Source organism: Salmo trutta, chromosome 23 (genome assembly GCF_901001165.1).
Source record: "Salmo trutta chromosome 23, fSalTru1.1, whole genome shotgun sequence".
Taxonomy (NCBI): domain Eukaryota; kingdom Metazoa; phylum Chordata; class Actinopteri; order Salmoniformes; family Salmonidae; genus Salmo; species Salmo trutta.
The window spans coordinates 17,997,567-18,024,880 of NC_042979.1; the positions used below are offsets into that span (position 1 = coordinate 17,997,567).

Genomic DNA, 27,314 nt, shown 5'->3' on the forward strand with positions numbered 1-27,314 from the left:
AAACAATATATTGCAATGTTATGCCATGCAAGACCTACCGGTCTTCCTCCAGGAGGGGTTGGTGGTACTGTGAGAGATAGAGGGGCTCTGATCCTGGCCATCTGGAAAATGCTGCAGAAACGTTTGACCCACGTTAAACAATTTAAAGGCAATGCTACCAAATACTAATTGAGTGTATGTAAACTTCTGACCCACCTGGGAATGTGATGAAAGAAATAGAAGCTGAAATAAATCATTTTCTACTATTATTCTGACATTTCACATTCTTAAAATAAAGTGGTGATCCTAACTGACCTAAGACAGGGCATTTTTATTAGGATTAAATGTCAGGAATTGTGAAAAACTGAGTTTAAATGTATTTGGCTAAGGTGTATGTAAACTTCCGACTTCAACTGTATGTATGCATATATATATGTATGCATATATGTATGCATGTATGCATGTATGCATGTATGCATGTATGCATGTATATATATATATATACACATATATATACACATACATACACACACACACACACACATCACGGTCGCAAGGCATATGAACTAACAGGTTATAGAGCAAACAACGCAATTATCACAACACATAGGTTGTAATATGTTATTTAATTTCCTCCCCCCCCCCCCCAGTGATTTTACCCGCACCGCTATTGTTCATTTATTTATTTATTTATTTCACCTTTATTTAACCAGGTAGGCAAGTTGAGAACAAGTTCTCATTTACAATTGCGACCTGGCCAAGATAAAGCAAAGCAGTTCGACAACATACAAAAACACAGAGTTACACATGGAGTAAAACAACATACAATCAATGATGCAGTAGAAAAAAATAAGACTATATACAATGTGAGCAAGTGATGTGAGATAATGGAGGTAAAGGCAAAAAAATGCCATGGTGGCAAAGTAAATAAAGTATGGCAAGAAAAACACTGGAATGGTAGATTTGTAGTTTGAAGAAAGTTAAAAGTTAAAATATAAATAATATGGTGCAAAGGAGCAAAATAAATAAAATAAATAAATACAGTAGGGGAAAAGGTAGTAGTTTGGGCTCAATTAAAGATGGGCTATGTACAGATGCAGAGATCTGTGAGCTGCTCTGACAGCTGGTGCTTAAAGCTAGTGAGGGAGATAAGTGTTTCCAGTTTTAGAGATTTTTGTAGTTCGTTCCAGTCATTGGCAGCTGAGAACTGGAAGGAGAGACGACCAAAGGAGGAGTTGGCTTTAGGGGTGACCAGAGAGATATACCTGCTGGAGCGCGTGCTACAGGTGGGTGCTGCTATGGTGACCAGTGAGCGGAGATAAGGGGGGACTTTACCTAGCAGGGTCTTGTAGATGACCTGGAGCCAATGTGTTTGGCGACGATTATGAAGTGAAGGCCAGCCAACGAGAGCATACAGGTCGCAGTGGTGGGTTGTATATGGGGCTTTGGTGACAAAACGGATGGCACTGTGATAGACTGCATCCAGCTTGTTGAGTAGGGTATTGGAGGCTATTTTGTAAATGACATCGCCGAAGTCGAGGATTGGTAGGATGGTCAGTTTTACGAGGGTATGTTTGGCAGCATGAGTGAAGGATGCTTTGTTGCGAAATAGGAAGCCAATTCTAGATTTCACTTTGGATTGGAGATGATTGATGTGAGTCTGGAAGGAGAGTTTACAGTCTAACCAGACACCTAGGTATTTGTAGTTGTCCACAAATTCTAAGTTAGAACCGTCCAGAGAAGTTATGCTGGATGGGCGGGCAGGTGCAGGCAGCGATCGGTTGAAGAGCATGCATTTAGTTTTACTTGTGTTTAGGAGCAGTTGGAGACCACGGAAGGAGAGTTGAATGGCATTGAAGCTCGTCTGGAGGGTTGTTAACACAGTGTCCAAAGAAGGGCCAGAAGTATACAGAATGGTGTCGTCTGCGTAGAGGTGGATCAGAGATTCACCAGCAGCAAGAGCGACATCATTTATGTATACAGAGAAAAGAGTTGGCCCAAGAATTGAACCCTGTGGTACCCCCATAGAGACTGCCAGAGGTCCAGACAGTAGGCCCTCCGATTTGACACACTGAACTCTGTCAGAGAAGTAGTTGGTGAACCAGGCGACGCAATCGTTTGAGAAACCAAGGCTACTAAGTCTGCCGATGAGGATGTGGTGATTAACAGAGTCAAAAGCTTTGGCCAGGTCAATGAATACGGCAGCACAGTAATGTTTCTTATCGATGGCGGTTACGATGTCGTTTAGGACCTTGAGAGTGGCTGAGGTGCACCCATGACCAGCTCTGAAACCAGATTGCATAGCGGAGAGGGTGCGGTGGGATTCAAAATAGTCGGTAATCTGTTTGTTGACTTGGCTTTCGAAGACCTTAGAAAGGCAGGGTAGGATGGATATAGGTCTGTAGCAATTTGGGTCAAGAGTGTCACCTCCTTTGAAGAGGGGGATGACAGCAGCTGCTTTCCAATCTATGGGAATCTCAGACGACACGAAAGAGAGGTTGAACAGGCTAGTAATAGGGGTTGCAATAATTTCGGCAGATAATTTTAGAAAGAAAGGGTCCAGATTGTCAAGCCCAGCTGATTTGTAGGGGTCCAGATTTTGCAGCTCTTTCAGAACATCAGCTGAATGGATTTGGGAGAAGGAGAAATGGGGGAGGCTTGGGCGAGTAGCTGTGGGGGGTGCAGTGCTGTTGAATGCAGTAGGGGTAGTTAGGTGGAAAGCATGGCCAGCCGTAGAAAAATGCTTATTGAAATTCTCAATTATAGTGGGCTTATCGGTGGTGACAGAGTTTCCTATCCTCAGTGCAGTGGGCAGTTGGGAGGAGGTGTTCTTATTCTCCATGGACTTTACAATGTCCCAGAACTTTTTAGAGTTGGAGTTGCACGAAGCAAATTTCTGTTTGAAAAAGCTAGCCTTGGCGTTTCTAACTGCCTGTGTGTATTGGTTTCTAACTTCCCTAAAAAGTTGCATATCGCGGGGGCAGTTCGATGCTAATGCAGAACGCCACAGGATATTTTTGTGTTGGTTAAGGGCAGTCAGGTCTGGGGAGAACCAAGGGCTATATCTGTTCCTGGTTCTACATTTCTTGAAAGGGGCATGCTTATTTAAGATGGAGAGGAAGGCATTTTAAAAAAATAACCAGGCATCCTCTACTGACGGGATGAGGTCAATATCCTTCCATGATACCAGGGCCAGGTCGATTAGAAAGGCTTGCTCGTTGAAATGTTTCAGGGAGCGTTTGACAGTGATGAGTGGAGGTCGTTTGACCGCTGACCCATTACGGGTGCAGGCAATGAGGCAGTGATCGCTGAGATCTTGGTTGAAAACAGCAGAGGTGTAATTAGAGGGCACATTGGTTAGGATGATATCTATGAGGGTGCCAGTGTTTGCGGCTTTGGGGTTGTACCTGGTGGGTTCATTAATAATTGGCCGAGGGGGGTCTATAGCAGGCGGCAACGGTGAGAGACTTGTTTTTGGAGAGGTGGATTTTTAAAAGTAGAAGTTCAAATTGTTTGGGTACAGACCTGGATAGCAGGACAGAACTCTGCAAGCTACACCGCCCCCTTTGGTCGTTCTATCTTGTCTGAAAACGTTGTAGTTAGGGATGAAGATTTCACAGTTTTTGGTGGACTTCCTAAGCCAAGATTCAGACACAGCTAGGACATCCGGGTTGGCAGAGTGTGCTAAAGCAGTGAATAAAACAAACTTAGGGAGGAGGCTTCTAATGTTAACATGCATGAAACCAAGGCTATTACGGTTACAGAAGTCATCAAAAGAGAGCGCCTGGGGAGTAGGTGTGGAGCCAGGCACTGCAGGGCCTGGATTCACCTCTACATCCCCAGCGGAGCAGAGAAGAATAAGTATGAGGGTACGGCTAAAAGCTATAAGAATTGGTCGTCTGTGACGTCCAGAATAGAGAGAAAAAGGAGCAGGTATCTGGGGGCGATAAAATAGCTTCAAGGTATAATGTACAGACAAAGGTATGGTGGGATGTGAGTACAGAGGAGGTAAACCTAGGCATTTAGTGATTATGAGAGAGATATTGTCTCTAGAAATATCATTGAAACCAGAAGATGTCATAGCATGTGTGGGTGGAGGAACTGAGAGGTTGGATAAGGTATAATGAGCAGGGCTAGAGGCTCTACAGTGAAATAAGCCAATAAACACTAACCAGAACAGCAATGGACAAGGCATATTGACATTAAGGAGAGGCATGCTTAGCCGAGTGATCAGAGGGTCCAGTGAGATTCAGACAGCTAGCCGGGCCATAGGTAGCAAGCTGGTGGAAGATGGGAGGGAGGTCTGTTTTTAGCCGCCTCGTGCGTTTCCGTCTGTGGGTTAGTGGGGTTCCGTGTGGAAGGGGGGACCTGTCCAAGTTGGCAAAATAGTTATAGTGGCCCAAGAAAAGTGTCCGACAGACCTATTCAGATCGCAGCCGAAAAGACCGCAGATGGGCGATCAGGTTACGTCGCGACGGAGGGGCCAGTTGGACAACTCCCTCGGGCAGATAACGTCGGTGATCCAGTCGTGAAGACCCAATGGGGCTCCGCATCGGCAGTAAAACGGGTCAGGATAGGTGAGTTGTAGCCCAGGAGACACTTCAGCTGGCTAGCTCAGGAATAGCCCACGAGTGGCTGACGGAACTCTTCAGCTGGCTAGCTAGCAAGCTCCGTAATAGTGTGTGTTAATTCCGTGACCGACGTTGCCAATAGTCACTCAGGTAGCAGCTAGTTAGCTGCAAGATCCAGGTGTAAATGTCCAGAGCCTGCGGTAGAAATCGAGGAAAGGAGAGAGAATAGGTCCGATATGCTCTGGTCTGAGTCGCGCTGTACAAAAACTGGCGATAGCTTTTCGAGCTAATGGATAGCTGAGGACAGCTAACCGTAGCTAGCTGAACTTCAACGTTAGCCAGTGAAAATGGCTAACCTCTGGCTAGCTTCTGTCGTGGAATTCAGATGAGGTAAATAATACTTTCTTTTTTTTTTTTCAATTGATGAAGCGGGTTGCAGGAGAGTGCTTTGAGGTTGAGTATTTAGAATAAAAAATAAAAAAAATGTAAAAAGATAAGTGAAGAAAAAATATGTAAATATATATATATATATATATATATATATATATATATATATATATATATATATATATATATATATATATATATATATATATATATATATATATACACACACACGGGACACGACAGGACGTCTGAACTGCTACGCCATCTTGGAAAAGCAAAAAAATAAATAAAAAATAAAAAAGTCATAAAGTCAGTGTCGTCCAAAACAGAGTTTGGTAAGTGACTGCGTCGCTTTGCATGGACCGGTACCCTGGGCAGGCAGAGACATCCCCTAAGGAGGACCAATAGAATGGTCAAAAATCAGTAAACCCCAACCACACGGGGCACCGGGGTCACTCAAAGCAAACTTGCCGACTGGAACCTCTTCCCCAGACAAGACGTGTGGTTAGTACTTGCCCTTTCTTGGGAAATAGCTACTCTAGTGAAAATGGGATTCCATAAAGTTATTCAACAAACTTGGACAGATTGCCAGGATATGAATTACATCTGACTAGTTTCTACTTGGGCTGTCAAACAATCAAACCTGAGACTGGTGTGTTGTTGGTAAGTAGCAGTGGTGTAGTGGCGCCTGGATACTTTGCCAAAATTTCCCCAAACGGCCCGCCCAGCGAAGGAAAGGCGCCCTCTTATTAATTAAATGAGAAACCTGGACGTTTTACTTCATATTATGAGGCATGTTGCTTGCTTCAAAGTAGCCTATAGCCAAAATGCACCATAGAAATGTGGAGACAATTATTTTATAGACTTCCTCATATGCGTTCTCCTGTTCTATTGGTTTTCTTTCAACTTTCTTTCATTGTCTATCAGTCAAAGGCATAATCCTAGTTATATTAGCAACCCATGATGGTTGTTGCATCTTTAGATCTCCCCTCTTTCTACCTTTCCATCTCTGTCCATGAAACCGCTCGCATGAGTGGTGTGCATTTTAGAACGGTATTTTTCCGCAAATTGAATTTTGGAACATTTGCGCGCAGGTCTACCGCCGTGTGCACATTGCTGCACCTAAAATGTGAACGATGGAGCATTCTGAACTGCTCCATCAGCCTTACTAGGGCTCCCGAGTGGTGCAGCAGTCTAAGGCACAGCATCTCAGTGCAAGAGGTGTCACTGCAGACACCCTGGTTCAAATCCAGGCTTTATCACATCTGGACTTGATTGGGAGTCCCATAGGGTGGCGCACAATTGTTCTTAACTGACTTGCCTAGTTAAATAAAGATGAAATAAAACAAATACAAATTTGAGAGGAAGATATGCATAGCTAACATTGTATCTGAAGACAGGTTTGCTCCCTGTTAGCTAGCTAGCTAGCTCATAATCATGCAAACCTGATGACATGTTTGATGCATGTTGCCAGGTTGCTTTCAATAATGTTTCAACTCAAACTGGTTAGCTACTGTCCTTCTGTTGTGATTGAATGGCAAAAACACCCACATCAAACCACACCCCCCAAGACAATTCGTTTGCATTCAGTCATGGCCGCTGGCATTTCTTAATGAGCATTGATGAAAAACGAGGTCAAATCAGGAAGTGCAGATGCCCTTTAAACGGTTCAACAACACCATATAATGACTGCTATCTATACGCAGATGTACCTACACCAGTTCTAGCAATAGACCAAAATGTACCCAATCAGTTCTATAGACTGACATTTCAAGGTGTGTAATTTCATTGATAAACAATGATAACCTGGATCCAGCATTAATACATAGGCCATTCAACTCGACACCATGTGTTCAATCACACATTAAAGTCTGCCTCTACATCTCTCTTTCCCTCCATTTATCCATCCTTTCTCCCTCTTCCCTCTTCTCATCATTGCCTCTCACCTGTTGGATCTGCTGGATCTCCCTCATAGCCAATCGGATGGAAGGATACAACCGGGGGAATGACCTGCTCTTGTGGTCAGTCTCATCCTCCTCTTCTTCCCCCTCTCCTCTCTCCCCTCTCCTCCCTCCGCGGGCCTCCCCTCCTCCAGCCTCGGACCGGTGTCTTCGGTCAGATATCCGCCTGAGGACAGGGGGTCTCTGGGACTCCAGGCTGGGGCTCTGCCCCGGGGGCAGGAAGAGCCGCTGGAGCTCCAGTTGGACGGGGTCGGGGGTTGACTCGCCCTCCTCCCCAGACTTGGGGCTCCCGTGGTTGGCTGTAGCCAGGAGGTCCAGGCCCTTCAAGTCCTCGTAGTCTGTGTTCTGGTCACATGTCTGAAACAGCAGATTCAAATTTGCTTACATTAAATCTGGAACAGTCCATGCATGCAGATTGTAGATTGTAAAATACTTGCTATAAGCTTTCTGAAAAGCTTATGGCTCTTCCCAGACTACATAAAATGCATAAATGTTTGATGATCCATTGTTACTGTTCAGTATTGCACACAGGTCCTGGCAGACCCTGTTCCAACTGTGGATATATTCAAGACAGTATTTGACAGGAGGCAGACCCTAAAAGGGGTTTGACCCGATGCTGACCTGTCCACAGGGCGTGCTGAGCAGCTCGTTGAAGGGCTTGATGCCCACCTGGCTGTGGTGCTGCACCAGATCAGGCAGGGAGGGATGAGCCTTATCCTCCCCCAGGATCACATACTTCCCATTGGACTGCATCTCAATCATAAAGTGCCTGCAGCGGTTCGCCCCCCTGACAGCAGATAGACGGAGAGGCCAAGGTCAGAGGGTAAAGGGTACACATAGGTCACAAAGGATGAGGTCCAAACGAGAGGTTAGGGGTTTAATGTCTCCTGTGTCATTTGGTGGATGAATCTGTGTTTAAATCCAGTTTGTCATCCTCAGTCTTACTTATATGTTAGTGTGTAACCCTCCCGGCTCTGTCCCACACGAATCAGAAAACAGCCCACAGGCTTGTCCGTCATCAGATCCTCTGCTTGTCTGTAGAGGAGACATACACAGAGAGACTTGTTAAAACCACAACGAAATCTGAATGAGAATTTGCGTACATGTGCATTTGACGTCCTCTCTTACTGACCTGCGTGTAATCATGCCATGGAACCAGCAGGGGAAGGCTCCATTGTGGACCACCTTGCGGGCCTGCGTCTCCTTGAACCAGCGGATGGTGTTCTTCCTCTTCTTGCTCCTCTCCCTGGCTCGCTCCTCTCCCCCTACCTGGCCCACCAGCTCAGCCAGTCCAATATGCACCTCCAGGTTATCAAAGGGAGTGGCCTTGGAGAAACAGAGGGAACCGTAAATTGTAGGGTCGTTTAAGGCTCAGTTTAGGGTCAAATTTAGTCATCAAAGACTGGGAGTGGATGTCAGGGTATAGAGTGGGAGATGGATTGCCGAAGGGTACAAGATCAGTCAATAGCATGGTTCCCACCAACATGCTGTCTGTGGGCTAGCCAGTGCTTGCTAGCACCAGAGATATTTAAAACAGAGGCTCAACATGAGATTATTTCCTGCAAATTACTTCTTACAGTTCTCAATTAAAATCAAGGTTACCAGTGTAGACTGTTGAGTATGGCTCACCTCAAACTGTTTGCTGCGGGGCCGTGGGACAGGAGCCAGGTGGGTAGCAGTGGGCAGGATAGAGCGAGGCTGGGGCTGTGGCTTCTTTCTCCTGGGTAGGGGCACGGGTGGAGAGAATGGCCCTGAGACACACACACACCCACCCCAGTTAACACAGCACTCAAAGCTACACTGGCTGTACAAAACATTAAGAACACCTGCTCTTTCAATGCCATCGACTGACCAGGTGACTCCAGGTGAAAGCTATGATCCCTTATTGATGTCACTTGTTAAATCCACTTCAATCAGTGTAGATGAAGGGGAGGAGACAGGTTAAATAAGTATTTTTAAGCCTTAAGACATGGATTGTGTACGTGTGCCATTCAGAGGGTGAATGGGCAAGACAAAAGATTTAAGTGCCTTTGAACGGGGTATGATAGCAGGTGCCAGGCAGACTGGTTTGTGTCAAGAACTGCAACGTTGCAGTCTGTGTTTTCACACAACAGTTTCCCATGTGTATCAAGAATGGTCCACCACCCACAGGACTTGACATGGGAAGCATTGGAGTCAACATGGGCCAGCATCCCTGTGGAACGCTTTTGATACCCCTGATGAATTGAGGCTGTTCTGAGGGCAAAAGGGGGTGGTGTAACTTAATATTAGGACAATGTTCTTAATGTTGTGTACACTCAGTGTATTCATACAGTGAGTGACAAGGATCATTACACATTCTTGAATGCTGAATTATTGATTTAAGTCATACTGAAATGTGTTTGTCAATGTGCACAGAGGGGTAGAGAGAGAGTTCGAAGAAGGGTGGATGTAAAGAACAAAAATAGAACAGCGTTAGGGAGAAACAGAACAAGTAGGTGAATTCAGACCCCTTGAGTTTTTCCATGTTTCAGCCTTATTCTAAAATTGATTAAATAGTTATTTTTTTCTCTTCATCACTCTATGCACAATAACCCACAATGACAAAGCAAAACCAGGTTGTTAAATATTTATTTTCAAAAAACTACTGAAACAAGTATTCAGACAGCTTAATCAGTACTTTGTCGAAGCACCTTTGGCAGTGATTACAGCCTCGAGTCTTCTTGGGTATGATGCTATAAGCTTGGCACACCTGTATTTGGGGAGTTTCTCCCATTCTTCTCTGCGGAACCTCTGTCAGGTTGGATGGAGAGCGTTGCTGCACAGCTATTTTCAGGTTTCTCCAGAGACCGGGTTCAAGTCCAGGCTCTGGCTGGGCCACTCAAGGACATTCAGAGACTTGTCCCGAAGCCACTCCTGCGTTGTCTTGGCTGTGTGCTTAGGGTCGCTGTCCTGTTGGAAGGTGAACCTTCGCCCCAGTCTGAGGTCCGGAGCGCTCTGGAGCAGGTTTTCATCAAGGATCTCTCTGTACTTTGCTCCGTTCATCTTTTCCTCGGTCCTGACTAGTCTCCCAGTCACTGCCGCTGAAAAACATCCCCACAGCATAATGCTGCCACCACCATGCTCATAGGGATGGTGCCAGCTTTCCTCCAGACATGACGCTTGGCATTCAGGCCAAAGAGTTCAATCTTGGTTTCATCAGACCAAAGAATCTTGTTTCTCATGGTCCGAGAGTCCTTTAGGTGCCTTTTGGCAAACGCCAAGCAGGCTATCATGTGCCTTTTACTGGGGAGTGGCATCCGTCTGGCCCCTCTACCATAAAGGCCTGATTGGTGGAGTGCTGCAGAGATGGTTGTCCTTCTCAAAGGTTCACCCATCTCCACAGAGGAACTCTGGAGCTCTGTCAGAGTGACCATCGAGTTCTTGGTCACCTCCCTGACCAAAGCCCTTTTCTACCGATTGCTCAGTTTGGCTGGGCGGACAGTTCTAGAAAGAGTCTTGGTGGTTCCAAATTTCTTTTTAAGAATGATGGAGGCCAGGGTGTTCTTAGAGACCTTCAATGCTGCAGACATTTTTTTGGTACCCTTCCCCAGATCTGTGCCTTGACACAATCCTGTCTCGGAGCAATACGGATATTTGCGTCGACCTCATGGCTTGGTTTTTGCTCTGACATGCACTGTCAACTGTGGGACCTTATATAGACAGGTGTGTGCCTTTCCAAATCATGTCCAATCAATTTAAATTTACCACAGATGAACTCCAATCAAGTTGTAAAAACATCAAGGATGATCAATGGAAACAGGATGCACCTGGAGCTCAATTTCAAGTCTCAGAGCAAAGGGTCTGAATACTTATGTAAATAAGGTATTTTTTTCTATTTTTTTATAAATGTGCTACTATTTCTAAAAACCTTTTTTTTGATAAATTTTAGAATAAGGCTGTAACGTAACAAAAAGTGGAAAAGGGGAAGGTCTGAATACTTTCCGAATGCACTGTAGGTGAGTAAGAGAGGGAGAGAGATACTCTGCTTCCTTACTCTTGTTCTCCTGCTCCATGTCCAGTCGCCTCCTCATCTCCTCCTCCAGCTCCTGCCTCTTCTCCTCCTCCTCCTCCCTGGCTTCTCTCTCCGCCCTCTCTCTCTGGGCCTGCCTCTGTCTGTGCACCTCCACCAGCAGGGACAAGTACTTCCTCCTGCAGCGCAGTGAACGGTAGTCTGCAACAGTGAGAATGTGAAGAGAGAGAGAGATGCAGTGATGAGACATAGAAAGGAGAGAGACGTAGGGAGGAGAGAAACATTACTAATGAATGGTATTTGTGATAAAGGACCACATTACGATGCAAAATGATGCTACAGTAAGCACAGGCCATGAAATCAAGATACCAGACAGTATGCCAGAGAAATTATCATCTATCCTGCAGTGGGGTGAGGGGTCGCAACGCAAAGACTGAAGGTCGCCCTTAAAACTGCATGCATCTTGCTGATGGTAATGTTCGTTTAATCATGTCCCATCATGATTTACTTCAATGTTTACTTCAATGATAATAACCTAGTCTACCGACCTGAAAGGGTTTTTACCCTCAGGCTTAAGTTCAAAAGCAGCAACATCTCACAGATACCAATTCAATTACTTTGACAGACATTTAAGAGATTATGTTCCAGAGACTACAGTTTGTGGCCCTTACCTTTCTGGATGACAAGCGCTGCCTTGCCAAGTCTCTCTAACAGCCTGGCCAACTCCTCCTGGTGCCAATATTTAAAGAACATACGAGACGAGCTGCCACAAAAAGAGAGAGACAGTTTAAACAATGTTTATAGATATTGAGCGCTATTTGCACGGGGAATTGTTGCATAAAGCACTGTTAAATCAGAGAGAAAATTAGAGAGAAAGATTTCCAATCAACTTCAGTACTGTCATTAAGCCATATTCATACACAATATATACAAAAGTATGTGGACACCCCTTCAAATTAGTGGATTCTGATATTTCTGCCACATCTGTTGCTGACAGGTGTATAAAATAGAGCACAGCCATGCAATCTCCATAGACAAAACAAACATTGGCTGTAGAATGGCCTTACTGAAGAGCTCATTGAATTTTAACGTGGCACCGTCACAAGACTGTCAGTTTGTCAAATTTTTGCCCTGCTAGAGCTGCCCCGTTCAACTGTAAGTGCTGTTATTGTGAAGTGGAAAGGTCTAGGAGCAACAACAGCTCATCTGTCATCTGTCCTCGGTTGCAACACTCACTACCGAGTTCCAAACTGCCTCTGGAAGCAACGTCAGCACAAGAACTGTGTGTACGGAGCTTCATGAAATGTGTTTCCATGGTCGAGCAACCGAATACAAGCCTAACCACCATGCACAATGCCAAACGTTGGCTGGAGTGGTGTAAAGCTTGCTGCCAATGGACTCTGGACCAGTGGAAATGAGTTCTCTGTAGTGATGATTCACTCTTCACCATCTGGCAGTCCGACAGACAAATCAGTTTGGCGGATGCCAGGAGAACGGTACCTGCACAAATGCATAGTACCAACTGTAAAGTTTGGTGGAGGAGGAATAATGTTCTGGGGCTGTTTTCATGGTTTGGGCTAGACCCCTTAGTTCCAGTGAAGGGAAATCTTAACGCTACAGCATACACATTGTAGATGATTCTGTGCTTCCAACTTTGAGGCAACAGTTTAGGGAAGGCCCTTTCCTGTTACAGCATAACAATGCTACTGTGCACAAAGCGAAGTCCATACAGAAAAGGTTTGTCGAGATCAGTGCGGAAGAACTTGACTGGCCTGCACACAGCCCTGACCTCAACCCCATCGAACACCTTTGGGATGAATTGGAACACCGACTGCGAGTCAGGCCCAATCGCCCAACATCAGTGCCCGACCTCACTAATGCTCTTGTGGCTGAATGGAAGCAAGTACCCGCAGCAATGTTCCAACATCTAGTGGAAAGCCTTCCAAGAAGAGTGGAGGCTGTTATAGCAGCAAAGGGGGGACCAACTCCATATAAATGCCCATGGTTTTGGAATGAGATGTTCAACGAGCAGGTGTCCACATACCTTTAGTCATGTAGTGTAATTTGTGGACATTTCTAAAGAGCCACACAGCAGGAGAAAGCAAGAGCAGGGACCGAGAGGGTGAAAGAGTACAATTGAGATAAAGATCTTTAGTCAATATAAACCCTGAGCTGTCCTCACAAGCCAAAGACAACACAGCTGTTAACTGAAGAATGAGCTGTTTTTGACAGACTGATTTTCAGTTGACAGTTTTATAAGATTGAATGTTGGACTAGGCGAGTTGGAACCTGGGATAATTATTAGTAATGAGTGTTCCCATGTCTCAATGTAGGCAGCGATCCAAATATATTGAAACTGAAATCTAAATCAACTATTCACTGACTTGTTCCTTCCAGCATAAAAACATGAATCATCTGATTGGAATACAGCCTGAATTACAGGCTTGGATGAAGTTATGAAAGCTTTGTTACAGAAAGATTCAGTAGTAAGTAAGTTAGTCTTCTCAGACGGATCGTGGCAAATAATTTTCTAGACCAATTCATTGAACACAACAAGGGCAACTAATGAAGCCTTACCCACACTTCCAGCCATGTATCTCAGTAGTGTTGAGGATGGACAGGCAGCTGAAAAAGACACCAACCACACAAGTTACATTTAATAAGATGGACAAATGTCTACGAAATCCCCTAACATGATGTTGGTGTGTGTCATCTATTTTAATTGCAGGAATGAGCGCACATGTCTTTATACATACCTTTCCTTGGTTAGTGGTAAATCTGGCTTCATCAGCAGAATGTTGTACCTGAAGAGGGGAGACAGAACATTTTAGCATGGTGTGCTGAAAATAAAACTGCAGTGCACAGCAATATCATACATCCAATTTGTTGTGTTGGCCAAGATTGCAGTAGCCATGCTACAATTAATGCACACACACACACACACACCTCTGAGCAAATTCTTTGAACGATGGTCGCCAGGAGAAGCCATCTCTTCGTATCCTGATGGTTTCTAGCAGGCCGTTGTATCTCAGCTGGAAACATTTCAATTATCCTTTGTTATCATATAATATATGTTCCACATACCCCAAGCAGAATCAGGTGTAATTGATGCCCATATCAGAGACCTACTGGACTTACTTTAACAAATCAAATCAAATTTATTTATATAGCCCTTCGTACATCAGCTGAAATCTCAAAGTGCTGTACAGAAACCCAGCCTAAAACCCCAAACAGCAACTAAATGCAATGTCAAAGCTGAACAGCAGGTGGCGATGTAACATAAAACACAGTTATGATGGTGATAAGGGGGAGGGATTGTTTAAAAGAAAACGATTTAACCTAGTCTTGCTTATGGAGGGCAATAGAGCTACAGCAGAGAGCTCAATGATGAACAGTGTAAACATCTTATGCCATTATAACTACATACATATGTAATGAATAAGAAGTTAAATCAGCTTTAACACAGACTACCCACCACAATCTCAGTTATTTCAGTTATTAACCATTGTTTCCAAATCCACTTCCTATTAATACGCCACCGTCAGTCAGTCAGACACTGACACACTAACCTAGTGCCTAGATGCTGCTGCTTAGCTAACCACTGATAACCATACTGGGGACTGGGTCTTGTTCATTAGGGCACACTGAAGCAAAACGCTTTGCAAAGTGTTTCTTATTGGTCAAGTTCAGATAGTTTCAGGCCAAAAAGATCATCAAGGACAGCAACCACCCGAGCCACTGCCTGTTCACCCCGCTAACATCCAGAAGGCGAGGTCAGTACAGGTGGATCAAAGCTTGGACTGAGAGACTGAAAAACAGCTTTTGTCTCAAGGCCAGACGACTGTTAAACAGCCATCACTAACATTGAGTGGCTGCTGCCAACATACTGACTCAACTCAAGCCACTTTAATAATGGGAAAATTTATGTAATCAATTTATCACTTGCCACTTTATATTAGATAATGTTTACATAACCTACATTATTCATCTCATATGTATATACTGTACGCCAATCCCATCTACTGCATCTTGCCATCTTGATGTAATTAGATGTATCACTAGCCACTTTAAACAATGCCACTTTATATAATGTTTTCATACCCTACATTACTCATCTCATATGTATATACTGTACTCTATACCATTATTACATCTTGCCTATGCCGTTCGGCCATCACTCATTTATATATTTTTATGTACATATTCGTATTCATTCCTTTACACTTGTGTGTACAAGGTAGTTGTTGTGGAATTGGTAGATTCCTTGTTAGATATTACTGCATGGCCGGAAGTAGAAGCACAAGCATTTCGCTACACTTGCATTAACACCTGCTACTCACTTAGAAAGGTCCTTGTTTTTTAAAGAAAAGCACATTTTTTTGTCCATTAAAATATCATCAAATTGATCAGAAATACAGTGTAGACATTGTTAATGTTGTAAATGACAATAGTAGCTGGAAATGACAGATTTGTGGAATATCTACATAGGCATACAGAGGCCCATTATCAGCAACCATCACTCCTGTGTTCCAATGGCACGTTGTGTTAGCTAATCCAAGTTTATCATTTTAAAAGGCTAATTGATCATTAGAAAACCCTTTTGCAATTATGTTAGCACAGCTGAAAACTGTTATCCTGATTAAAGAAGCAATAAAACTGGCCTTCTTTAGACTAGTTGAGTATCGGGAGCATCAACATTTGTAGGCTCGATTACAGGCTCAAAATGGCCAGAAACAAAGAACTTTCTTCTGAAACTCGCCAGTCTGTTCTTGTCTGAGAAATGAAGGCTATTCTATGCGAGAAATTGCCAAGAAACTGAAGATCTCAACGTCAACAGTGAAGATGCGACTCCGGGATGCTGGCCTTCTAGGCAGAGTTCCTCTGTCCAGTGTCTGTGTTCTTTTGCCCATCTTAATATTTTATTGGCCAGTCTGAGATATGGCTTTTTCTTTGCAACTCTACAATGTAGATATTCCACAAACAATCTGCAGTTTCCAGCTACAATAGTCATTTACAACATTAACAATGTCTACACTGTATGCCTGATCAATTTTATTTTCATGGACAGAAAATGTGTTTTTCTTTCAAAAACAAGGACATTTCTAAGTGAACCCAAACTTTTTAACGGTAGTGTAGCTTTTGTAATGAACCATTTCCTTAGCTTTTGAAAGCATTGATTATTCTGAAAAAGGGGTCAAACCGGAAATGCACAAAACGACTTGTGTTATTTCAGGCCTATGCATCCAGCATAGGAAATAATCTAGCTAAAGGAAATACTGAAGCTTTGGCTGCTACCGTCATCGCCAATATAAGATAAACATGCCTACAGTACATTAAAATAAAATATTAAATATTGGTTCTCACCTGGTCCATGACTATTTTGTTGTCCACCTGATCAGGAAGCTTGCTGCCGTTAGGTTTGATGCAGCGGACAAAGTGAGGACTGGCAACAAACATCTTCTCCATCAGCACAGCCAGAGAGTGCTGAAGGTATGACACACTAACCATTATCTGTGCATATTTATTTTACAGCAGTTCAGTCTATAGGTAGGTATAGTTACAGGGGTTTTCAGTATTGTTCATACATCATTTTGAAATCTAACGCTAAGAAATAAGAAATGTATAAATCCAGATGTGTAACATAAAGTCAACGTCCGCCTTACCTTAAACTGGGCCCCCACCGACTGTTTCCTAGTTGAGTTAAAGTTGTCATCTGCCTTTTGCTGAAAGAAAAATTACTTAACATCTTCTAAACCCACATTCTGGCTCGAACTTGCACTGTAAGAAAGGTCCAAATATGACCCTGGCTGCTTGGAACCTAAAGTAATTCATTCTACAGAATCTACTGTATATCATATTCTGTTACGTTTGGTGAATTTTTTTCAAACTGGACTTCTGAATATTTTATGATCTACAGTGCCTACCTTGGCTTTGCGTGGCATCAAGGTGCCCGTCCTGGAAATTGTGGCTGAAAAGACATCAAATATGAATCATAAGTGAATAATATATGCGAGATGCCAGACAGACAGTGATCAATGTTTTAAACTGGAACAATTCTCAAACTGAGTCTGTGAATGGTATGTTGCTGGTTTCAGATAAGAGTACCCATTTATTATTTTTAATAGATACAGTTTAACATTCACGGTGTACACAGACGTACAGTACCAGTCAAAAGACACCTACTCATTCAAGGGTTTTTCTTTATTTTGACTATTTTCTACATAGTAGAATAATAGTGAAGACATCAAAACTATGAAAAAACATAGAATCATGTCGTAACCAAAAAAAAAAAAAAGTGTTAAATCAAAATATATGAGAGATTTTTCAAAGTAACCACTCTTTGCCTTTATGACAGCTTTGCACACGCTTGGCATTCTCTCAACCAGCTTTATGAGGAATGCATTTCCAAGAGTCTTGAAGGAGTTCCCACATATGCTGAGTACTTGTTGGCTGATTTTCCTTCGCTCTGCGGTCCAACTCATCCCAAACCATCTCAAATTGAGTTGACAACGGGTGAGTGTGGAGGTCAGGTCATCTGATGCAGCACTCCATCACACTCCTTGTTGGTCAAAAAGCCCTTACACAGCCTGGAGGTGTGTTTTGGGTCATTGTCCTGTTGAAAAACAAAATGATAGTCCCACAAAGCGCAAACCACATGGATGGCATATCGCTGCAGAATGCTGTGGTAGCCATGCTGATTAAGTGTGCCCTGAATTCTAAATAAAACACAGTGTCACCAGCAAAGCATCCCCACACCATCACACTTCCTAGTCCATGCTTCACAGTGGGAACCACACATGTAGAGATCATCCATTCACCTACTCTGCATCTCACAAAGACACAGCGTTTGGAACCAAAAATCTCAAATTTGGACTCATCAGACCAAAGGACAGATTTCCACTGGTCTAATGTCCATTGCTCACGTTTCGTGGCCCAAGCAAGTCTCTTCCTCTTACTGGTGTCCTTTAGTAGTGGTTTATTTGCAGCAATATGACCATGAAGGCCTGATTCATGCAGTCCCCTCTGAACAGTTGATGTTGAGATGTGTCTGTTACTTGAACTCTGAAGCATTCATTTGGGATGCAATTTCTGAGGCTGGTAACTCTAATGAACTTATCCTCTGCAGCAGAGGTAACTCTGGGTCTTCCTTTCCTGTGGCAGTCCTCAGAGACAGTTTCATCAGTGCTTGATGGTTTTTGCAACTGCACTTGAAGAAACTTTCAAAGTTCTTAAACTTTTCTGGATTGAATGACCTTCATGTCTTAAAGTAATGATGGACTAATTTCTCTTTGCTTATTTGAGCTGTTCTTGACATAATATGGACTTGTTCTTTTACCAAATAGGGTTATCTTCTTATACCACCCCTACTTTGTCACAACAAAACTGATTGGCTCAAACACATTAAGGAAAGAAATTCTACAAATTAACTTTTAACAAGGCACACCTGTTTGTTGAAATGCATTCCAGGTGACTCCTCATGAAGCTGGTTGAGAGAATGCCAAGAGTGTGCAAAGCTGTCATCAAGGCAAAGGGTGGCTACTTTGAAGAATCTCAAATATATTTTGATTTGTTTAACACTTTTTTGGTTACTACATGATTCTATGTGTTATTTCATAGTTTTGATATCTTCACTATTATTCTACAAAGTATAAAATATTAAAAATAAATAAAAACCCTTGAATGAGTAGGTGTGTCCAAACCTTTGACTGGTACTGTACATAAATCAGTGATTGTGCAGTAATAAAAGTTTGGGTCATTTCTGGCAAAGTGCAGAGCTGTTGAATACAGAAACATTCAGATTCCCTCATGTACCTGCGAAGAGGAGACTGAGTAGGGGCGTGACACTGTTAATGAAGAGGCTTCTGATGCTGGCTGGGATGGTGTCTCTGTTCTTCTCTAGGAAACCTAGTCCATTATACTGGACCTGGACACAGAAAGGAGAGAATTAACTATGCTTCATAACCACACTCATAATGAGTTATAATACAGTCATGATGTAGTATAGATGCAGTCATAAACACACAACTCCTAATGCATTATACAAGTAACTGTCCAGTGAAAATCTCACTTTTAAGAGTTAATATTATGTTAACTCAAACCCAAATAATGTTGTTGACTCATCCTATACTCGTATTTGTGCCCAGAGCTCAAATCCCGAGAAAGATGAGCTGGCCAATCAGCGGTCTACTTGAATATTTGCATGAATATTTTTAAAGACCGGTGTGCGCCCACATCATTACATTTGCAGAAAAGCTGCTTTCTAACATAATTAATTATAGATCAAATTTAATAGAAAACTGGAAACACTGGACAGTTAGATGAACTATTATTATAAAGTAAAGTATGAATGTAACCTCACCTTCCCAGCATAGTGAACCACAGTGAAGAGTGGGCTATGACTACGGACCACCTCATAGTGGGGGCTGCTTTTAAATTTACTGTTCAACTTGTCCACAAAGTCTCTGTCTGACGCCTGAGGGCACAAATAGTGAAAAGAAATTAGAATGAATACATATACATTAAGACAAAGATGTAGGGAAGGGTAATTTCCCAAAAAACTGTATGGAGACCACTTAGGTACCTGGGGAAAGGCACTCTGCTCGTCCAGGAGAGAAAGGATTCCAATGGGTTTAGTGAGGAACAGGTCCTGCGGGAGAGAAGCACATCAAATTAATTAGTTGTATATGAGACAAGGAAAACACCTAAACAAATACATTCCTTTACTGTGAAAATGCATATTTGAGTTAGTCTTGCCAACTGTTAACTGGGTGAAACATGGTACACAACTACATGACTTTAAAACATGCCTTCTCACAGTACAAGGATAATATATTTTAGTCCTATCCTGAAAACCTTGTTCCCCGATCTTTATTGACTATGGCCCCTGCACTGTAAAATGCTCTACAAGTTGTATAGTGCTCTGTAGGCATTAGGACTGAGAGTGGGTTCACAGAACAGGACATGTGGATCCAGGTTGTGCATTACTCGCCCTAGGCCCAATCCTAACTCGAGTTAGAATCCTTCCCACAACAACTAATGTGTCCATCTTATCCCATAGCTTACAGACTGGCTGTACTCATACCTTCAGCATTGGACAGAGACACTATTCTCAGCCAAATTAAACAAGTGGCTTCCATATAGACAGATGATGCCACAGGCTAAAAGCAGAAGTGCCCATTAAGCTCCTGGTATGTGACTGAACACTGCCCCGTCAGCATTACCCCTGCCTGGGGTCTCGGTCACTTTGTTCTGTTCTGTCTGGCAGACTCACACTGTGTTTAAACAACCAGTCTGTGTTATTACTGAGAGAGGTGGGAGGGAAAGGGAGAGAGGGAGGGTGTAAAAAGGGGGACAGAAAAAAGGTTGCGAGAGAAAAAGAGTACTAAGTGATGAGAAACGAGAGGAAATGTATTTTTACCAGGATAGGCTTGTTGTCTTTGAAGGAAATGGATTCCCACTCGATGCCCTCCTCCTTGTATTCATTCTGCTCCATCAGAAAAATGTGCTGCAGGACAACAAATACATACGAAGACGTATGAACGGAAAACAAAATTACAACAGGTATTCACACTTTCAGAAGTGCTTTGGTCACAGGAGAACATCTTTCATAGGATCAAATCGGCTTTGCCTAATCATTTCATTAGAAGATGGCACATTCAATTGTGTGTGGCTTTCAGTCACAAAATTGCCATAAGAAGCCTTATGCATTTAATTACACTGAACCAAAATATAAATGCAACATGTAAAGTGTTGGTCCCTTGTTTCATGAGCTGAAATGAAAACACCCAGAAATGTTCCGTATGCACAAAAAGCTATTGCTCTGTTTATATCCCTGTTAGTGAGCATTTCTCACCTGACATGTGTGGCATATCAAGACGCTGATTAAACAGCATGGTCATTAAACAGGTGCATCTTATGCTCTCGACAATAAAAGGCCACTCTAAAATGTGCAGTTTTGTCATACAACACAATGCCACAGATTTGTCAAGTTTTGAGGGACCGTGTAATTGGCAAGCTGACTGCAGGAATGTCCACCAGAGCTGTTGCCAAATAATTTGATGTTAATTTCTCTACCATAAGCCACCTCAAATGTTGTTTTAGATAATTTGGCAGTACGTCCAACCAGTCTCACAACCACAGACCACATGTAACCACGCTAGTCCAGGACCTCCACATCCGGTTTCTTCACCGGTGGGATCGTCTGAGACCAGCCACCCAGACCGCTGATTAAACAGAGTTTGCACAACCAAAGAATTTCTGCACAAACTGTCAGAAACCATCTCAGTGAAGCTCATCTGCGTGCTCGTTGATCTCACCAGGGTCTTGACCTGACTCCAACTTCAGAGAGCAAATGCTTACCTTCGATGGCCACTGGCACACTGGAGAAGTGTGCTCTTCATGTATGAATCCCGGTTTCAACTGTACCGGGCAGATGGCAGATGTGGGCGTCATGTGGGCCAGCAGTTTGCTGATGTCAACATTGTGAACAGAGTGCCCCATGGTGGTGGTGGGGTTATGGTATGGGCAGGAATAAGCTACGGACAATGAACACAATTGCATTTTATAGATGGCAATTTGAATGCACAGAGATACTGTGACGAGAACCTGAGGCCCATTGTGGTGCCATTCTTCCTCCCAATGTCCACATCGCAAGGATCTGTTCACAATTTCTGGAAGCTGAAAATGTCCCAGGTCTTCCATGGCCCGCATACTCACCAGACAAGTCACCAATTGAGCATGTTTGGGATGCTCTGGATCGACACGTACGACAGCGTGTTCCAGTTCCAACAATATCCAGAAACTTCAAAGCCATTGAAGAGTAGTGAGTCAATATTCCACAGGACACAATCAACAGCCTGATCAACTCTATGCAAAGGAGATGTGTTGCGCATGAGGCAAATGGTGGTCACACCAGATACTGACTCTTTTTCTGATTCATGCCCCTACTTTTTTTTAAGGTATCCGTGACCAACAGATGCATATCTCTATTCCCAGTCATGTGAAATCCATAGATTAGGGCGTAATGAATTTGTTTCATTTGACTGATTTCCTTATATGAACTCTAACTCAGTAAAAAAATTGAAATTGATGCATGTGCAGTTTATATTTTTTGTTCAGTGTAAATAATGTAGTCCACTCCAATAGAATGACAGCACAAACATTAAGAACACCTGCACTTTCAATGACATAGATGAATCCAGTTGAAAGCTATGATCCCTTGTTGATGTAACTTTTTAATTCCACTTCAAATCAGTGTAGATGAAGAGGAGGAGACAGGTTAAAGAAGCATTTTTAAGCCTTGAGACATGGATTGTGGATGTGTGCCATTCAGAGGGTGAATGGGCAAGGCAAAATATTTAAGTGCCTTTGAACAGGGTACGCTGCTGGGTTTGTCACGCTCAACAGTTTCCTGTGTGTATCAAGAATGGTCCACCACCCAAAGGACATCCAGCCAACTTGACACAACTGTGGGAAGCATTGGAGTCAACATGGGCCAGCATTCCTGTAGATCGCTTGATACCTTGTAGAGTCCATGCCCCGACGAATTGAGGCTGTTCTGAGGGCAAACGGGGGGTGCAACTCAATATTAGGAAATTGTTCTTAATGTTTTGTACACTCAGCGTATAATGCAGTGTAGTAATCCGACAGGGATAAATAATCAGAAGCAGATTTCTACCTCCCCCAGCGAAGCACTCAAAAGCTGCAAATGACAGAGTGGAAAATGTGCTGCCATTTGAGAAAGCGGAATAAGAGATTAAACACAGATCCCCTATCATATAAACATTTTGTACGCCAAAAAGAACAGGGATTAAGGGAGATTTCATGTCTGGTGGTGATGAGGCCTCACGTTTCAGGCCTAAGGGAGAAAGTAAAGCCTGCGCTTCCTGATCTGGTGTCATGTTTATCAATGTGCAAGTCAAGTATATCAGGAAATCTACTCAAAAAAAGGTTTGTGGGTATTTGTTGGATTTTTTTCTTCCTATGGCATTTGTATCAAATACGGTTTGTGGGACTTGTGGACAATACTTTAGAACCAATATTCTCAGTGCTCACATGGCTCTGAAAAAAGGCCCAACAGGTAAATTGTGTAATATTAACTAGTAAAGCGTGGTGCTCCAAACTACAGCAGCATGACTAGTAAAAATAAGCTGTCTTTAACTCCAGAATCACATGCATATGTACAGTGTCTTCAGAAAGTGTGCATACCCCTTGACTTATTCCAGAGTTTGTTGCGTTACAGCCTGGACATTGATAAAATATGTTTTTTTCTCACCCATCTACACACAAAACTCAATGTTTGCAAATGTATTGAAAATTAAATACAGAAATAGGACATTTACATAAGTATTCACACCCCTGAGTCAATACTTTGTAGAAGCAGCTTTGGCAGCGACTACAGCTGTGAGTCTTTCTGGGGAAGTCTAAGAGCTTTCCACACCTGAATTGTGCAACACTTGGCCATTATTCTTTTCAAAATTCATTAAGCTCTGTCAAATTGGTTGTTGATCATTGCTAGACAACCATTTTCAGGTCTTGCCATAGATGTTTAAGTGGTCACTCAGGAACATTCACTGTCTTTTTGGTAAGCAGACCTAGTGTAGATTTGGCCTTAGGTTATTGTCCTGCTGAAAGGTGAATTCATCTCCCAGTGTCTGGTGGAAAGCTGACAACCAGCTTTTCCTCTAGGATGTTGCTTAGCTCCATTCCTTTTCTTTTTTATCCTGAAAAACTTCCCAGTCCTTAACGATTGCAAGCATACCCTTAACATGATGCAGCCACCACTATGCTTGAAAATATGGAGACTGGTACTCAGTAATGTGTTGTGTTGGATTTGCCCCAAACATAAGGCTTTGTATGCAGGACATACAGTACATTTCTTGGCCACTTTTTTTGTAGTTTTACTTTAGTGCCTTATTGCAAACAGGATGCATGTTTTGGAATATTTTTATTATTTACAGGCTCACTTCTTTTAGGTTAGTATTGTGGAGTAAACACAATGTTTTTGATCCATCCTCAGTTGTCTCCCATCACAGCCATTAAATCACAAATATAATTCCACTGACATTATGGGGTATTGTGTGTAGATCAGTGACAAAATCTAAATGTAATACATTTTAAATTCAGGCTATAACACAACAAAATGTGGAAAAAGTCAAGGGGTTTGAATACTTTTGGACCCAATTCATTATTTTTCTGAAGCCTTTCACTGAATATGCATTTATAGCCATTTCAAAAAGCAGAACCTATGTTCACAATTTTCCTGTTCCTCTACTAATACTAAATAAAGAGACAAGCTGGCCACATGTTTCTGTTAAATGTTTGGGCCTCAAGTTAACAAACCCTACAGGCTGTCATTTTATGGAACTTAAATAGAGAAACACCCTAGATTACAGGGCTACATCCTTGTGGCAATGATATTTACACTTACATGGTTAAAGAAGTACTGCAGCTGTTCATTGGCCAGGTTGATGCAGAGCTGCTCAAAACGGTTAACAGCAAAATTCTCAAACCCGAAGATGTCGAGGATACCTGTATTATAGAACAAGAAAATAGAACAGTCAATCTGACATTGACCATCTCCGCTTGCGATGAAGAAAACATATGAAGAATTTAGGAATTTTATTACATTTGAAGCCTTAAAAAGTTTCCCTTGAAACTCACCTATTTCACTGAGCTCAACGACAAAGTCAACGTTGGGAGCCAGCAGTTCGTTAACTTTACTGACGATCCAGCCGAATACTCTCCCATAAGCCACTTTGGCGATGGAGTCCCTGGCATCTGCAGAGAAATACACAACATATTAATGGAGTCAAGCGCTCTTGAAAACATTAATAGCATTTCCATATTGAGCTTCTGCACTTTTTTTCCCCACTCCCATTGATGCTAAAAGCAGTCTCTATTTGCACTAGTTGGTCAGCCAAACATGGGCCTTATTTAAACACTCTAGGAGGAAGTTGTGGTCAGCTCACCCTCCCTAAATCCCAGCCCTAACCATTAGGGTGAAAACTCAAAGCTGTCCAAGTACCTCAAGGACATGCCTGGTTGGCACTAGTAATAAGCGCTAAAGACACGACACATTTATTGTACGAAACCGTATCCTGTTATGTTCATAAATACTTGTGTTCTAGCATTGTCAGGTATGTAGCTACACAAACATTGTGCTCTCCAGTTTCATGGAAAGACCCAGGGAAATAGGAAACCGGACCCAGTATTAACCACCATGGAACAGTTAGTATCCATGGTGGTTAATACTAACCCAGGCCCTCCTTCGTAATTGCTAAGGTGATGGTGGTAGGGAAAGTTGATCCCGGACCAGTGCTTGAGTGTTTTTCTCCTTACCCTCAGCCTGCTGCTGGTTGTGCAGCCTGCGGATGGCCTCTCCTCTCGTCACAGACAGAGTACAGGTCAGACTCCTCAGCAACTCCTCCTCCTGCACCCCAAACTGACCCTGAGAAGGCAAACACACAAATATTAAACACACAAAAACATATGCCTAAACAGAAAGTGCACAAAGCAGACAAGTAAAATTTTACACAAAAAAATACAAACAAAATAAATAAATCACTGCTAGGTTCATAAATTAACGCTTAAACGTTTAGACCACTGATCTAAAGTGATTCACTCACTATAGCAGTGTCTCACATTTCAACCAAAAGCAACCTCCATGCTAGCCCCAAGGCCCCTTTAACCCAGACGTGGCCCTATTGAACATGCAAAGCTAAGGTCATGGCAATGCTAGGCATGCAAAATTCCTCAGACAGCGATACTTTCAATTAATCAATGTCAAAAAAGGGAAACAGACCTAGTGCTGTAGATTTCACAATGTAGTACTACTTTATTACTAATTAGCCCTCAAAATGTATAGTCCAATCAAAATATACATTCGGCTGATATCTGTATACCCAGTAGTAGTCAGTGGACCAGAGTAAGCAACCCAACATTTTGGGTTTGTCTATATTAGCAACAGTTTAGCATTAGCATCACGAAAGGAGAAACAATTACAGTGATCGGACACCTGCTGCAAGTATGCTCTAATCACCACCGCTGCTAGCATGCTCTAATCACCACCGCTGCAAGCATGCTCTAATCACCACCGCTGCTAGCATGCTCTAATCACCCCGGCTGCTAGCATGCTCTAATCACCCCGGCTGCTAGCATGCTCTAATCACCCCTGCTGCTAGCATGCTCTAATCACCCCTGCTGCTAGCATGCTCTAATCACCCTTGCTGCTAGCTGCAAAATCTGCATCCCTACAAATCAGCCGAGCTAGAAAATCTGGACCCTCTCTAAAATGATCAGCCGCAATTGTTGCAACCCCTATTACTAGGCTATTCAACCTCTCTTTCGTATCGTCTGAGATCCCCAAAGATTGGAAAGCTGCCGCGGTCATCCCCCTCTTCAAAGGGGAAGACACTCTAGACCCAAACTGTTATAGACCTATATCCATCCTGTCCTGCCTTTCTAAAATCTTCGAAAGCCAAGTTATTAAACAGATCACCGACCATTTCGAATCCCACCGTATCTTCTCCACTATGCAATCTGGTTTCCAAGCTGGTCATGGGTGCACCTCAACCACACTCAAGGTCCTAAACGATATCATAACCGCCATCGATAAAAGACATTACTGTGCAGCCGTATTCATCGACCTGGCCAAGGCTTTCGACTCTGTCAATCACCGCATTCTTATCGGCAGACTCAATAGCCTTGGCTTCTCAAATGACTACCTCGCCTCGTTCACCAACTACTTCTCAGATAGAGTTCAGTGTGTCAAATCGGATGGCCTGTTGTCCGGACCTCTGGCAGTCTCTGGGGGTGCCACAGGGTTCAATTCTTGGGCCGACTCTTTTCTCTGTATATATCAATGATGTCGCTCTTGCTGCTGGTGATTCTCTGATCCACCTCTACGCAGACGACACCATTCTGTATACTTCTGGCCCTTCTTTGGACACTTAACAAACCTAACAAGCTTGAATGCCATACAACACTCCTTCCGCAGCCTCCAACTGCTCTTAAATGCTAGTAAAACTTAATGCATGCTCTTCAACCGATTGCTGCCCGCACCCTCACGCCCGACTAACGCCACTACTCGGTTCTGACCTAGAATATGCGGACAACTACAAATACCTAGGTGTCTGGTTAGACTGTCAACTCTCCTTCCAAACTTACATTAAACATCTCCAATCCAAAATTAAATCTAGAATCGGCTTCCTATTTTGCAACAAAGCCTCCTTCACTCATGCTGCCAAACATACCCTATTAAAACTGACTATCCTACCGATCCTTGACTTCGGCGATGTCATTTACAAAATAGCCCCCAGCACTCTACTCAGCAAACTGGATGTAGTCTATCACAGTGCCATCCGTTTTATCACCAAAGCCCCATAATACTACCCACCACTGCAACCTGTATGCTCTCGTCCAGGT

At 43.0% G+C, this 27,314-nt stretch overlaps 1 protein-coding gene across 2 annotated transcripts in view; it reads right to left on the minus strand.

Moving 5' to 3' along the window:
* The window catches only part of LOC115159516 (myosin-IIIb), a 57,112-nt gene that overhangs the window by 620 nt on the left and 29,178 nt on the right, over nt 1-27,314 (minus strand). For both annotated transcript variants that reach the window (XM_029709310.1, XM_029709311.1), the window contains 21 exons: nt 25,230-25,338; nt 24,552-24,668; nt 24,319-24,419; nt 20,308-20,394; nt 19,471-19,536; nt 19,249-19,362; nt 18,702-18,813; nt 16,814-16,857; nt 16,553-16,612; nt 16,254-16,373; nt 13,836-13,921; nt 13,646-13,693; nt 13,467-13,514; nt 11,561-11,652; nt 10,914-11,090; nt 8,528-8,649; nt 8,031-8,224; nt 7,844-7,933; nt 7,520-7,685; nt 6,884-7,255; nt 39-111 (listed from right to left, as the gene is read on the minus strand). In XM_029709310.1, the coding sequence (XP_029565170.1) occupies nt 39-111; nt 6,884-7,255; nt 7,520-7,685; nt 7,844-7,933; nt 8,031-8,224; nt 8,528-8,649; nt 10,914-11,090; nt 11,561-11,652; nt 13,467-13,514; nt 13,646-13,693; nt 13,836-13,921; nt 16,254-16,373; nt 16,553-16,612; nt 16,814-16,857; nt 18,702-18,813; nt 19,249-19,362; nt 19,471-19,536; nt 20,308-20,394; nt 24,319-24,419; nt 24,552-24,668; nt 25,230-25,338 (2,398 nt within the window). The remainder of the gene's footprint in view (nt 1-38; nt 112-6,883; nt 7,256-7,519; nt 7,686-7,843; nt 7,934-8,030; nt 8,225-8,527; nt 8,650-10,913; nt 11,091-11,560; nt 11,653-13,466; nt 13,515-13,645; nt 13,694-13,835; nt 13,922-16,253; nt 16,374-16,552; nt 16,613-16,813; nt 16,858-18,701; nt 18,814-19,248; nt 19,363-19,470; nt 19,537-20,307; nt 20,395-24,318; nt 24,420-24,551; nt 24,669-25,229; nt 25,339-27,314) is intronic.